The 15183-nt window shown below is 36.5% G+C and overlaps 1 protein-coding gene across 2 annotated transcripts in view; it reads left to right on the top strand.

Annotated features, from left to right (window-relative positions):
- The window catches only part of LOC138710418 (SPRY domain-containing protein 3-like), a 74243-nt gene continuing 59060 nt past the window's right edge, over window positions 1-15183 (top strand). The window contains exons 1-2 of one of the 2 annotated variants that reach the window (XM_069841305.1): window positions 1-246; window positions 4585-4778. In XM_069841305.1, coding sequence (XP_069697406.1) covers window positions 4594-4778 — 185 coding nt within the window. In that variant the 5' untranslated portion in view covers window positions 1-246; window positions 4585-4593. The remainder of the gene's footprint in view (window positions 247-4584; window positions 4779-15183) is intronic. The other variant, XM_069841306.1, reaches the window with a different exon arrangement.

Genomic DNA, 15183 nt, shown 5'->3' on the forward strand with positions numbered 1-15183 from the left:
GACACTGATTGGTAATACTGATTGTTTCATGGCCTTCACGTCTATGAATATGGCTGGTGTTGTGATCTTACTTACAGGTGTATTTCTAGATATCAAGCGACAATTTGTAGTAATGGTTAATAATTTTTGTGTGTAAAACACTCTACCCCGAATTTGGGGCGAATTTTATTGAAAAATTTTTAAACTGTTCCAATTTCACCGAAAAATTAGACGATTGCTTCCTTCTGATCGAAGAGTATTTTCCAGGTAATAGTGTGTTGATTGCGGCAATAATTTTTTTGTTTTGATATCACTTTTGGGTTTTTGGTTATTTTAAAAGTAGCATGTGGGAAATAGGAATGATTAATATATAAAAGTAGCGCTAATAAGAATTTGGTTCTAAAGTTTTAGGTTAGGTTCTCATTATTCAAAAAATTTTCCCTTTCTGAATGTGGCGTAGGTACGAGGTAGTGAATAAAGGGGTTTTCAGTGTCGTCAACACCTCTCACATAATACTACACACGTAATCTAACCTAACAACCTCTCACACAGTTAATACTACACATCTAACCAAACCTGACCTAACCTGTCACATAATACGCACCCAATCTAACCTTTCACATTACTACACACATGTAGTAACACTTCTCATGTTTAGTATCATTTCGTTTTATTAATTTGGATAAATTTCAGAACACGGATTCCTTCCTTTCCCCTCTTACTTCAAAATTCCAACCTTGTGCACACAAAATGAATTATTGGCACTGAAAAGTGCCTTTTCGTATGTATGATGATGCGCATTCGACAAACGCAGACACCTCTGCTGGGTCTATATGACTATAGGATATCGGTAGTGTGTTTATGAGAATATATGTTGGCTAGATTGGAGAATGGGGTGATGTCATGTGGTCGACGTATGTTAGTTGAGGTGATATCTCAGTGAGTTTTATTTACTCGTCGTGTTGGTTTACGTCGGCCATGTTGTGACGTTAGAATCGTTTGTCAAACTTCACGAAAATTAAGCGATATCCTATAATAAAAGAATCCCATTAATTATTTTATGTAAGAGCTGTCTATGTGCTTATCAAGTACAAATAGTCATTAAATACAATAGTGCAATAAGAGATCAATGATTAACGTTTTCGGCAATATTTGCCATCTTCAGATCAACGATCTAACATATAATTGTAAAACACAGTGATACATATTGGTAGAAGTTCAATTAACAATATGTAACCTACAAGTTGTATACAGGATAAATATGTGGTTAAAATTTACAGTGTTGAATAGGTTAAAATTAACAAATTACCCTCCATGCCCCCGAAGTGCCTTCATGACATGTTACGGGGATACCTTTACCTTTTTTACCTATGTGGCTAGCAGCTTTGTATCATTATGAAACTACTGTAGTTGTACATATTTTTCCATTGGAAGGTATTCACACATGCGGAGTCAGCTTTGGCCGAGTTTGACTGTAAAAACGAATCAAGTATTGTAAGGAACTAATTCGGGTTATATGTTTCTGTTTGAAAACTTTTTATGTAGCCTATAGGCCTAATACAAGACTTACGTGATGATGAGTGAGGAGGTTGCTGTATTCCTTGGACTAGTTCGGCTGTTACCGACTTCTCGCATCGTGTTCACATGATACTATTACATGTAGGTTCAGGTGGAGGATGTCTTATGTTAATTTATTTAAATTAATTAACATAAGACATCCCTCACCTGAACCTCCACGCACAACCCGTACTCCTTTAGCTACGTCATTGAAAATGACGAAATAGTTCAACTCATTTAACTTATCCCATATACTGAAAAAACTTTTGTTCTCCATTCGTCAAGTTTTAACTTGTTAAATATTGTTCAATGGTCGAGAATGCTGTCAGAACACAAGATGGATGCTGTTTTCTTCACATTACGCCTACTTACATCTATAACGATTTTGAAACATTCTTTAATTCATCCCATTCAGTGGCGGCTCGTGGGTATTGAATTCAGGGGGGCTGCATACAAAAATAAACCATGCAACTTACCTTATTTAAAGATTAGCTCCATGCGCCTTGTCTTGTAGGTTGCAAACTTTTGAATCATCTTAATAAAATCCAATATGTCGTTTAACATAGTCTTTACAATGGAAAACATAGCTAATGCGGTCAGTCTCTCTTCTCTCATTGTATTTCTGAAATAGGATTTTACTCTCTTCAAACACGAAAAGCAACGTTCTGGTTCGGAAGTTGTCATTGGTATGGTGATAGCTATGCGTGGTAGTTCCACAACTTCTGAAAATGAGGCCTGCGAGTTCTCAGATAGAAGAAACTGCAAGAGCTTGACTGCGTCACTGATATTTCTGAATTCTTATCTCTGATACAACACAGTGAGTTCCGTTTTTAGTTTGTCTTTATCGAACACTGGAAAAAGCTTCACACATACATTTAGGTAATTTTCAGGAAATGAGCTTTTGTAGCATTCATATTTTTCTTGACACAGAAGAGAAGATAATACAGTATCAGATGATCTATGAACTGGAATTGGGTGTTAGCTTGTGTGATAATGAGGCCACACACTTCCTTGGCTGCCGCAATCCTTGTCTGAATCCCTTCGATCTTATGACGCTTTTTAGGATTTTCATTTGCACAGATCTCGCTGCTCAACTGTGCATTGTTCCGTATTGTCTGTAAGGCATTAACAAAGCTTGATATGCAGAGTTGGCCTCGGTAGCATAGTCGGTTGCGGGTTCGATCCTGGCCCAGGTCGATGGCATTTAAGTGTGTTTAAATGAGATAGGCTCATGTCAGTAGATTTACTGGCATTTAAAAGAATCCTGTGGGACAAAATTCCAGCACACTGGTGACGCTGATATAATCCCTGCAGTTGGTAGTGTCGTGAAATAAACCATAATTTAATTTTTTTATATGCAGATTTGAACCTTAGAAATATCTAACTGGCGATGTTGTAGTTGGTTGTATGTCTACATGATACATCAATAAATGAAAAAAAAAAAAAAACAGCCAGAAATTGAATTCAGGATCTTCAAGAGTACGCACCAGGTCGCTTGCCTCATTTATTGTGATGTTGTTAGATGTTTCAGATTCCATTATGGTTTGAAAACATTCTAGCAATGGCTCCTTCTTCTCATGAACAACATTTACTGTTCTTATTTTAAAACTCCATCTTGTTGTCCCAGCTGATGAAATTGTCTTTGAAACACATTAATCTAATACGGACTGTGTGGAGATCGAGAGAAGAAAGCAGGGATAGTGGATAAATTAGCAAAAAATGTGCGAGATTTGTAGGCTATTTTGTTTAGTGGCTCTTTTCATTATGAGATTCAACTGATGGGCACTTAATTTCACATTTCTCCTGAATTGTTAAGGTACTGAACTGAATAGACTAAATATTGTAACAGAATTAAACATTGTTGCACTTGTTATACTCACAACATTAAAGAAAATGTATTTAAAACTGCGCGCTACTGACAAACTGCTGCAAATTTTGCAGCGCCTGGAAACTCTGGATTCACGGTGAGGGGGAAGCAGAGGGAGGGGTAAAACTAACGCGCAAAGCATCCGAGACGAGACTGGCAGATCTAGGGGAGGAAGTGGCTTCACCAATCCATCCTTGTCTCTTGTTTTGCTCTGGCAGCATCAGTGACTTCACTAACGATTTTTTAAAATTCGAGCCACTAAATAGAGACTGTATAATAAATGTATTTCACAACATAAAATGAGACAAGAGCCACAAATGTCTGGGGGTGCTGCAGCTCCGCAGCCCCCCTTCGAAAGCCGCCCCTGATCCCATTTTATTCCATTCTAAATCTTTTTATAAATGTGTCCAATTAAAGTATCTAAGCTATTGACCTTGCCATGTTTTAAAACAGGTGTATAATATATGGACTTGTTTCTAGAAATTCAGAACACTTGCTGATTTAACATCTTTCAGCTTTATGAGATGTTAGCATACTTGCTTCTCTTCCTCTCTTCATAATTAGTTTTTATTTCCGCTATAACTCAGGCACGGATTCCATAGACGTCACTCTTTGTCCTTCTATTTTGCTATAGTTTCGTGGAATACTGACGAGTTGGTGACTGAATGAATCACATATAGACTTACGTACTTTAGCAATGTCACACTAAAAAAAAAAGTGTAGAATTCTTGGACAGTTATCACGTGACATAAAGTAAGATTTCAGTCCATATATAGTTCTGATAATCACATTAAAGCAGAAGGAAGACTTAACTGTCTTGTACATACTTGCAAAACTCTGTCAGTTTTTTTGTAATCGGTATTTACAAAGAAGCAAAATTCGGTAATTACGTAATATGCATTGGCCAGGACGTCATTTTACTGTAATAGAGGTCTAGAGCAGTCATTTCAAACTCAATGTCAGCATAAACCTAGGAAGAACATGGTACCAGACTCGGGGCAGATGACGTAATGCAAACGACAATTCAATCACACCTGATAGACGGCATCATTCAGTGTTCTGTGACAGATCACTTGTTATTACAGAGGCTTCATAAGTTAATGGAACTTCAATATCTGACCATGAAATCGTGTGTTGTTGCTTTCCTAATGTTACAATTTACACTAGTTAATTTATTGTAGTTACCCTATATGCTGAGCTGTGTGAGTCCGCACCTCCTTGAACTGCTCAAGAAACTATTTGGTACCGTTCATGACACAACAATGGAAAGTCTGCGCAACCTGCAGCCATACCCAGTGCTCAGGATGAAGTGCTCAGTGTCACATGATAGAGAAATTACTCACGAACGAGTTGCTGTTGATGGTGATTTTATAAGGTAGGACATAGCAACTTATATTTTATAATTCTAGAAAGTGTAAGTATAGAAAGCATTATGTATGATAATATAGTGCATGCATTTTATCTCCCCTCATTTACATGTTTATTGCTGAGCTGTGCACTGCCGTGTCCACTCTACATTCGTGAGTGGGGGAAGATAAAATGTATGCACTATATAGGTCCTTTTTTCTGTCGGTAAAAGATAAGTTATAATTATCATAAAATATGGACCAGTATGTAGATTTACTTTCAGGGATTTACATTCTCTCTGCACATGATTTTCTGTATAGAGAATGCATCTGTTTTATAGATAACCTTGCATCTAAATATTTCCTTCCGCTTTACTGACGAACATAATGTGCCTCCATCGTGCCGAAGCTTTCAGTAGTGTTTTATTTCCTCAGTAGTCTATTCGTTTTGTTTGATGGCAACTGTTTTCCCCATCGGTCAGTAGCTGGGAATGATCCGCTCTCATTGTGATGTAATTATAGAATGATTCCGAGTATTCTAAGTTTTGGTGAAATATTTGGACACACTTCTGATTTATTTTCTGTATTCAAGAAATAAGATCAGAGCAGGCCTGCACAAGGTTGTGCTCTCCGAGCCGGCTCACAGCTCATGAGCAGAATGCAGATATTAGCTGCGCTCTGTATAAGGGTGGACTGGAAGAAGGGGTTGATCTCGTACAAAATGTACACAAAAGGAAGTACTATTACGAGTGCTTATGAAATGAATTCCTGTTCAGTATTTGAAACACTATCTTGGACTATTATTAATTAATAAAGAAATATTTATTTTACAGAAATAATAGAAATTCTATAGCTACTTAAATGTACAATATCATTTTGTTATATTTTTATTTATCAGTACATCAAAACGAGGTTTTATGCTGTTGGCAGCTGAAAGGAACAGTAGCCTACTGATCGTAATGAAACATCAGTTACAGATGTTCGATGTCTGCCTTTATTAAAGTTGATTATAGAAAACAGTTGCTCACAAATATAAATGTTGAGCCAAACATAGCAATTATTTTCACAGCCAGCCTGTGTAGTCGTGGATATTATTGCTAATGTTTAGTCTTGTAAAACTCAACCAGGCTAGTAGTATTATTCAAACGGTCTTTAGCCCTTAGGTCACATGAAGATCAATAAGTTCGAGCCGTAAATCATTAAATGTTAAGTTCTGTCTTTTAGATTCCTCCATACTGTACTGTAGCAGTAGGTAAGCAACGTGAAACAGTTACTGAGAATAAGCCTACACACTGCACTCCACTAGATAACTGAGTGGTCGTTTCCCTCTCCTCTACCCATTGTAAGTCTATGTGATTCTGACGTATCTTCCTCTCCGTTTCTGCGAGCGGTAAACTCGACTCTCCCGCTCCAAAGGAGCGCGCTCGTTGAGCGCTCTTTGTGCAGGCCTGATCTAGAGGATTCACAAGTAGACGAGTCTTCATGTGTAAGGCAGAGTCTTTCTGGTAAATTATTGGATGTGTAAGACAAAAAGAAATGTTCTTTTACATTCATAGGAATCAAGTTTCCAAAAGTCCTTGCAAATTGTCATTCTCTGTTTTTCTGAAACATGCATGGTGCATTTAAAATTATTGCAGTCAGCTTGCCACGGATTCTTTGCTGGCTGCAGACCCTTTCTAGGTTTAAAAGTCTTACAGTATTTCTACATTGCTTAGAAATCTTCACAGCACACGTTTGGTTTAGCTTGATGCCATCTACTTCGTCCTTTTTTTTTTTTCTCATTTTTAGTGTCTTCTAATTCATTATTATCACTAGTACTATCATCCTGCTACCCTGATTTGGATTATAAACATCCTGTGAATCATATGAAATGAAATCGTCATTAGTAGATTCTCACAGTCAGTACGAGTATAACTTACATATTGTAGAAAATGGTTGTTGAATTTCGTAGGTCAGGATAGCTTAAATCAAATGTTGAAGTATTACTACAAAAATGCATTATGTGCACTTATCATTTTGCGTGTATAAAAATACAAATTATGGACTTAATGTTTGGCACAGTTGTTCAACTTGACATAAATGAAAATTACCAGGACAATGTGTGTTTTACCAGTCGATGGAGAATGAAAAGTTGTATCTGAACCACATAAAATCTCAAAATTGACACTTTTGGAGTGCACTTTCATTGCAGCCCGATGATACATGGTATTGCAATGATGCTGTTTATATATGTATATAATAGTGTTGTGGGATTTAATCGATTAATCGATCAATTTCTGTTGTAAGATTAATCGATCAAAAATGTTTAATCAAATAATCGAGTCTATTAAAATTAATCGGTTGTAGTTGATATTAATGATTATTTTCATAATACAAACTCATACTAAAAATTCCGACAATATTTCTCTCTCGGAAATTGCTTACTTTAGAGCACAAGAGTACTGTTATTTTCTAACTGTAAACCAGGTAGAATAGGTAATATCTTTGCACAAACACTTCAGAAAGAGCTGGAAATATGAGGACACTGACCTAGTCTATCTCTATTGAAAGTTGAAACACAATGCGAAACCCTTATTAAGATTTTTGGTTTTCCAAGAAAACTTCCACCTTGTTGTCAGCTCATCTTCCTAACATATAAAATACATACTTCATCCCTTTTAAAATAGCCATGTCTACACTGTATGCAAGTGAGAGCGTAACTACCTTCTCTTTTTAAAATCTGGTAATTCGATTATGATAGGGGCCAGTCCTCTGTTTCGAAAGCTGTAGTTTTGCAGTTGCAGTTTCTGTACTGAGTTTGTATATGAAGGTTGTGTGTTTAGTTTGATAAAGAAAAAAAAATCAGTTTTTTTGTGGTTTGTGAAAAGTGTAAACTCCATTTTGTCATATGAGAATTTGAGAGGTAAACTCGGTGAAACGTTTGAATTTAAACTGAACGATTGTGGAGAAGTGCTTGACAGAAAAAAGTTTTTTCATGTTTAGTGATGCAGGAAACATTGTGACTAAACGTAGAGCGACACTTAATTCGGAGCATGTGAATACACTGACATTTAATAGAGTTAAAGGGTTTAGTTTAATTTGTAAGTTTTCTTTTAAATTCGGGATATTGATTTTTTGTTTTAATTCTTGAACCATGGATATGAAACTTTTTTGAGTTTTTAATCTACAGAGAGGACTGTATGAATGCCAATTGTTTCCTGGTAATCTGATAAGTTTTTCATATTGAATCAGTGCTTTTTCTTCTATTGTCATTTTGATGCTGTTAATATTAGTGAGGAATCTCATAGAATCTATTGGAGTTGTTTTGATTCCACCAGTAATGAGCCTGAGCGCTTGGTTTTGAACATATTCTGTTTCGTTTGTGAAAGGTGAAATAATTAAAATTTCTTCGCAGTATGTCAGGACTGACTGTATAAACATTTTGTATGTAGTGTTCAAAGTATTTCTAGGGCATCCCCATTTCTTTCCTGATAGTCTTTTTAGAAGGGAGAATCTTTTACGAGCTTTTTCAGAAATGCATTTCAAATGATTGCTCACTGTTAACTTACTATCGAAAATAACTCCAAGATATTTGGATTCGTAAGTCCTAGGAAGGTGTTGGCCATTGTATTGGATATTGAATTCTCTTTCTTTTTTACCAAGTGAAAATATTTGGTAGTTACTTTTGCTTAAATTGAGTGTCATCAAATTTGATGTATTCCATTCATGTAGTTAATTTAGAGCTTTAAGAGCAGAATTTTGAATTTTGTCTCTATGTCTGTAAGATCCAGAAGTCCACAAAACTATATCATCTGCAAATAGTGCTGTTTTCATGTTTGATTCCTCTAATAGGGAGGTAAGTCATTTATATAAATACTGAATAAAGTTGTGCTGAGGACAGCACCGTGAAGTAGAACTCGATATGTTTGTCTTTAACTAGAAAGTGAGTTATTGAATTTAGTGGCAATGAATCGTTGACTAAGGAATTCTGATATCCATCTGAACATATTGCTGGAGATACCTAATTTCTGGAGTTTTAGTAATAATTTATTTCTCCAAACAGAGTCATATGCTAACTGAAAGTCAATAAATATTGCCAAGGTATCTTCTTTCTTGTTAAAACTGTCTTTTATTTCTTGGCCGAGGCATGTGACTTGTTCATTGGTAGAGTGTAGTTGTCGAAAGCCAGCTTGTCTTGGTGATAAAGATTTTGGGATTCTAAATACCAAGTTAATCTGTTGGAGATCATTGACTCCGTAGTTTTTGCTATCATGCTTAATAGTGCTTTGGTCGATAACTATTAACATCATGAGCAGGTTTCCCTTTTTTGTGAATTGGTACAATGATTGTTTTTTTCCAAGCTGCAGGAATTGAGGTGTTCCATGATAAATTGAAAATGAATAAAAGTACAGATTTGGCTTTTTTCCCCAAATGTTTAAAAAATTCGGAATGAATGTTGTCGGGGCCAGAGATTTCTTGGTTTTTAATCTTGTATCTTAATGTCGTTTGTCATTTGATATCTTCTTCTACCCGGAACTCTTCTCCCATTCCCCATTCCTTCTAGTGCATCCTTCAGTAGGCAGTTTCTTCACAGCCAGTGACCCAGCCAATTCCTTTTCGTCTTTCTGATCGGTTTCAGCATCATTCTTTCTTCACCCACTCTTTCCAACACAGCTTCATTTCTTATTCTGTCTGTCCACTTCACATGTTTCATTCTTCTCCATATCCACATTTCAAATGCTTCTATTCGCTTCTCTTCACTTCGTCGTAATCTCCATGTTTCTCCCCCATACAACACCACACTCCATACAAATCACTTCACTAGTCTCTTCCTTAGTTCTTTTCCAGAGATCCGCAGGAGATGCTCCTTTTCTATTAAAAGCTTTCTTGGTCATTGCTATCCTCCTCCTGACTTTCTGGCAGTAGCTCATGTTACTGCTTATAGTACACTTCAAGTATGTGAAGCTGTCCACTTGCTCTATACCTTATTTAGAATTCACAAGTTTATCTTCTGTAATTTTTCTTCCTATGACCATGCTCTACGTTTATTTGCATTTATCTTCATCACATACTGCTCACAACTGTCATTTAGCTCCAATAACATATCCTTTAGTATCATTTCCTCGTATGCTAACATATCATCAGCAAATCTTATGCACTTTATTCTTCTTCCTCTTACTATCACTTCTCCCATGTTCTGAAAACAGTCCTTTACTAAATCCTCCAAGTAGATGTTGAACAAGGTAGGTGATAAAGGACATCTTTGATATACTCCTCTCCCAATTTCACTTCCTCCTGACATTTCTTCTTCTATCTTGACTTTGACTCGTTGTTTCCAAGAGTTAAATATGAACTTAGATTGAGATAACATGAACTTAGATTAACATTTATACAACAGAAAAGTTCGGTTCAACCACCGCCTGCTTGAACACATCCGATGGCTGTTTATACTGCCTGCTCATAAGACCATTCTAAAGGTGCTTCTACATGGTTCAACTTTTCTTTCAACTTTCCACATTCAAGCAATGCATGCAAGATTGATATTTAGTATTAATTTTTATATAATATACATATATACATAGTGAATATGACATTCAAAACGGTGCACTATGTAGATACAAAATCTTCATGCATCCCAATTAAACATGCATTTTAAACTTAACTCTTTCAATAGTTTTCCCAGATTGCATGTGTACATGCATGAAAAATTGAACCATGTAGATGCAGCTATACAATGCTTTCACTGAAATGGTAGGTGGCAGCACCAAATAAAGTATGGTCTTCATCAGTTTTTTAATAACAAAAATAATGACTTAACCTTACAAGTTCCATAAAATGTCCTGCTATAGGCATCCGACAAGGAAACCTCAGCACGCAGAAACCAGCGGGCATGACTGTCTCGCACAGATGACATATGCTCCCATTCCCAGCATTCTCTCACGTCTATGCAGGGGGGTAAGAGGGGTATAGCATGCGTGCCACAAGGAGTCCTGAGTTTTGCTTGTGGGATACCTATAGTAGTTAATTTGCAATTTTAACTTGAAAAAACTGTTTTTAATTCTGTCACATGGCAGCTTTTGTAACTGAGCAACTCATTGAATAGAAAAAATTATCGCTAGATGGCAGCTCCTAATGGTCAGTGAAGTCGCTTGTGGATATAGGATAATATTGTGGCACCCGTCTGGAACATTCTGGTCGCGTCTGGCGAGTTGCATGCGCGTCTGGCGAGAGGGAGGGCACGGGGAAACGGAAACACGAACCTCTGACACTAGCCGCAGTGCAGAGTGAGGGGGGAAGAAAAGCGACTGTGACTGGGCGGAAGTAAGGAAGCATGTGGAGACCGATTGTTGTGGAGGTCCAGAGGCTTCGCAACGCAGAACATTCTAGATGTTCGTGGTGAATAAATAACACCGTGAGTTGCTGACGAAAGTCAGTCTTCAGTCAGCCTTCAAGTCTTGGATAGCAGCGAGCAAGGTGTACCTGAGTTCGAAGTGCAGTGAACTTGAATGAGTTCCTAACTGTGGCAGTATCCAGGCGAGTGCGATATATCCGGAGGTCTTGAGTTCGAAGTGCAGTGAACTTGAGTAAGTCCGTAACTGTGGCAGTATCCAGGGGAGTGCGATATATCTGGAGGTCTTGAGTTCGACGTGCAGTGAACTTGAGTAAGTCCGTAACTGTGACAGTATCCAGGGGAGTGCGATATATCCGGAGGTCTTGAGTTCGAAGTGCAGTTAACTTGAGTGAGACCGTAACTGTGGCAGTATCCAGGGGAGTGCGATATATCTGGAGGTCTTGAGTTCGACGTGCAGTGAACTTGAGTAAGTCCGTAACTGTGACAGTGGCCAAGCGAGGGCGATGTACCCAGAGGATCTGAGTTCGATGTGTATTGAACTTGAGTGAGTGAGCTAGAAGAACTAGCCAAGGCAAGCGATTTGTGAACAGAGTACTGACAGTTTTGTTCTGCACGTAGTGCTTTGTGAACATTAACTGAAATTAGGAGTACATTGTTGTTCTTCTCAATAATACACGTGTATTATCATTGTTGTCGTGTGGAGTGCAATAACGACTATTGTGTTGCTGTGTTGAGTACTCCACTCAACATTGTTGTAGGGTGAATTATTAAGAAATAAAAGTCACATTGTTGACAGGTGAATGTGAATGGGCCTTAAAGGCCTTAAACATAACCGTACATAAACACAGAAGTTTGCACCCAGGCTACCAAATGGGATCATTCACAATGAATTACATAAGCATTGACATAAACATTACCGTAAGATGTTAACATGAAAGTTTGCAAACTCCAAACTTTCATGCTTATGCTTACGTGATTTGCAAACAGAACACAATCGTCGAGTGCTGAAGTATACGACAGAATATGAGGAAATGACGTCGTTATGTTTCCATGGTTACCAAGTATGTTTGCTGTTATGTTTATGTTCCCATCGTGAATGATGGTATGACTTCTTGATTGTACCGTAACATTTATATTCTTAAGTTAACGCTTATGTTATGTTTAATTTTCATTGTGAATGAGCCTTAAGTGTGCAAAATTTGGGAATAAATAATCACCAAAATATGTAAATTTATATACATACATACATACACACACACACACACACACACACACACACTCTGGAATTGACAGTAATGAATAGGACTATGATGCTTAGGTAAATAAATATTTCATTTGCACTGAAATAGAAACTCGTAATTGAGTTTTAAGTTTCGAACATGGTCACCTAAGCATATATTTTTAATTACATTTCATATAAAAACACATATTTTGACAGTTTTAAATGTTGTTGTTTTCTAATGCCAGGCGTTTGACAAGAAAGTCATTTGACCTCTTGCACTCCAATATTTTTCAAAGATATTATCATGGCCAGCCACTGAAGCACAGATTTTGAGGTGTTCCGAATCCATTTCTTGGTTTGAGTTGCACAATAGGCAGTTAGGGGACTGATATATTCCAATTCTATGCAGGTGTTTGGCCAAACAATAATGGCCTGTTGCCAATCTAAATGCAGCTACAGACGATTTTCGTGGCAAATCGGGAATTAACTGTGGATTTTGATGCAGAGAGTTCCATTTTTTCCCTTGAAATTGTTGTCAAATTTTGTTACAGTTTTAAATGTAAATGCATATTTTCAATTAATATCCTCATAAAACACATAACAATTCAGTTTTCATTAAATAATTTTCGATGAAAGCCCTCATTTCAGATTAATCATCACCAGAATGTAAGTAACATGCATGAAAATTGACGTAACATTATTTATGGCTCTGCTAATTCGGGAAGCAATTTTATTAACCTCTGCTGCCTCTCTTTTCATTTCCCATCATACACTTGCCTCTAGCGATTGCATGTTGTTGTGTTGCACATTGACCAGTGCTCCTTATCAATCTTACGTCAGCATTATTCTGTTTTCTCCAAACATTATATAGTACTTCAGTCGAGGCCAGATTACTCAGTTGTAGTAAATTTCTGGTTGTGTGAAGTGATGGTTTTCACGGTTACATTTTCTTTGTGTATTACAGTGACTAAAGTAAAAACAAGACAAGTTATTGTTTGCAGAAATAAGTTTCAGAATTTAAAGATATTTTTAGTTAGTTGATGTGTCCTGTATTGCCAGCCATAAGGGATAGCAGTAATGCTGAAAAACAGTCTCAGGTTACACCAGGGCCGGGCATGAGAGTGGCTCAGTCTAGTCGGCCAGAGCTGCTCTTGCTCCGAAAGGCACTTCAATTCCAAGCCAGAGCAGAATCCTCACGCATTGGTGGACTCGCATTACAGCTACCTTCCCTGCATTAATGTAACAAGAGCCATGGTTGTTCTAGTCATTCAGTCTGTCAGTACATAATAGTTTATAAGGATATTACATCAATCCATTGTACATTACAGGATTTATAACACTCTTATTAATTTAATGAAATAAACTTCGCTCTATGCACACACACAAATCATTAGGCTTATTTACATAACCCATACGCACATACTGCAATCTCCTCACCACGGTCCTACGAGACAGGCGTATGGCTTCCACTTCCCCTACTTGCTGTGGACAGAGTTCATCAGCCAATATAATTAAACATCGCTTGATGAATTCACCTTCGCTGAATGTTTTCAATTCTTTTGCAATTTCGTGGCAAATTTTGTAGCTAATTCTCATAGCCGATTCACTAAGTGCATTATTGTCATCCTGTTAATATGTAATATAATATAATATAAAATAATGTGATGCGATGCGATATATGATATGATATATGATATGATATATAATATGATATGATATGATATATGATATGATATGATATGATATGATATGATATGATATATAATATGATATGATATGATATGATATGATATGATATGATATGATATGATATGATATGATATGATATGACCATAAATTAATACAACTTACAGAAAAAGTTTCTCAGATACATTATATTAGAGTATCTATTCGATATTTATATTGCATTATAAGTTATTATAGTACATTTAGTAATATATAATTTTAAATTATACAAATATTATGATATATCATAGTATAGTATATTACAGTTCATGATATATAATATGATATATTATATACCATAATTCTTATATATTTTAAAATTATATATTACTAAATGTATAATAACTTATAATGCAATGTAAATATCAAATAGATACTCTAATATAATGTACCTGAGAAACATTTTCTTTAAGTTGTATTAATTTATGGCGTTCATTACCAACATATTTGTCATATTCAGTAGCACGTTGTAAAGAATAATGTCGTTGGATATTGAACTTCTTAATAAGTTGGAGTGTTTTATGCCAAATTAAACACTTTGCTAATCCACTACTCTCTACGAAAAAGAACTCCTCCTCCCATGATACATGAAAAGCATTGGGAGTAGCGGGATGCTTTAGTGTATGAGCGGAAGATCGGTCTTCAAAGTTCGCCGTCATACTGCAGAGTCACCACTGCACCGACACTGAATGACGTACAGTATGCATACGTCACAGGGCTTGTGAGACCCGCTCCTTAAAGCACACAGCGCTCATTTCTCAGAATCACGTAATGTGCCCAGCCCTGGGTTACACAATACCTAGCTGGCAACAAACACATCACTGCAGTTTTGCGCATAAAAAAGAAACAACCTCTAATTAGTAATGCAGTTCCAGGTTGTTCTAAATGACCTTTTAAATTTTCAATTTATTGTGCAGATTTATGTAGAGAGTTTGTATCAACCCTTTGTTTTATAAAGTAAATAATCCTGTATTATGGAAGTTTCTGACAAAATATTCAAATATTGACATTTCTGCAGAATCAAGTGTTATGAAGAAACTCTGGAACAGATTCGTTCAGTTTGGGTTAGCTTAGACGAAACTTTAGACTCTACTGGAAGGAAAGTTGGGAATGTCATTGTTGGGGTATTAAAAAATGATGAAAGTGACTTTGAAGA

Source organism: Periplaneta americana, chromosome 12, assembly GCF_040183065.1.
Source record: "Periplaneta americana isolate PAMFEO1 chromosome 12, P.americana_PAMFEO1_priV1, whole genome shotgun sequence".
Classification (NCBI taxonomy): domain Eukaryota; kingdom Metazoa; phylum Arthropoda; class Insecta; order Blattodea; family Blattidae; genus Periplaneta; species Periplaneta americana.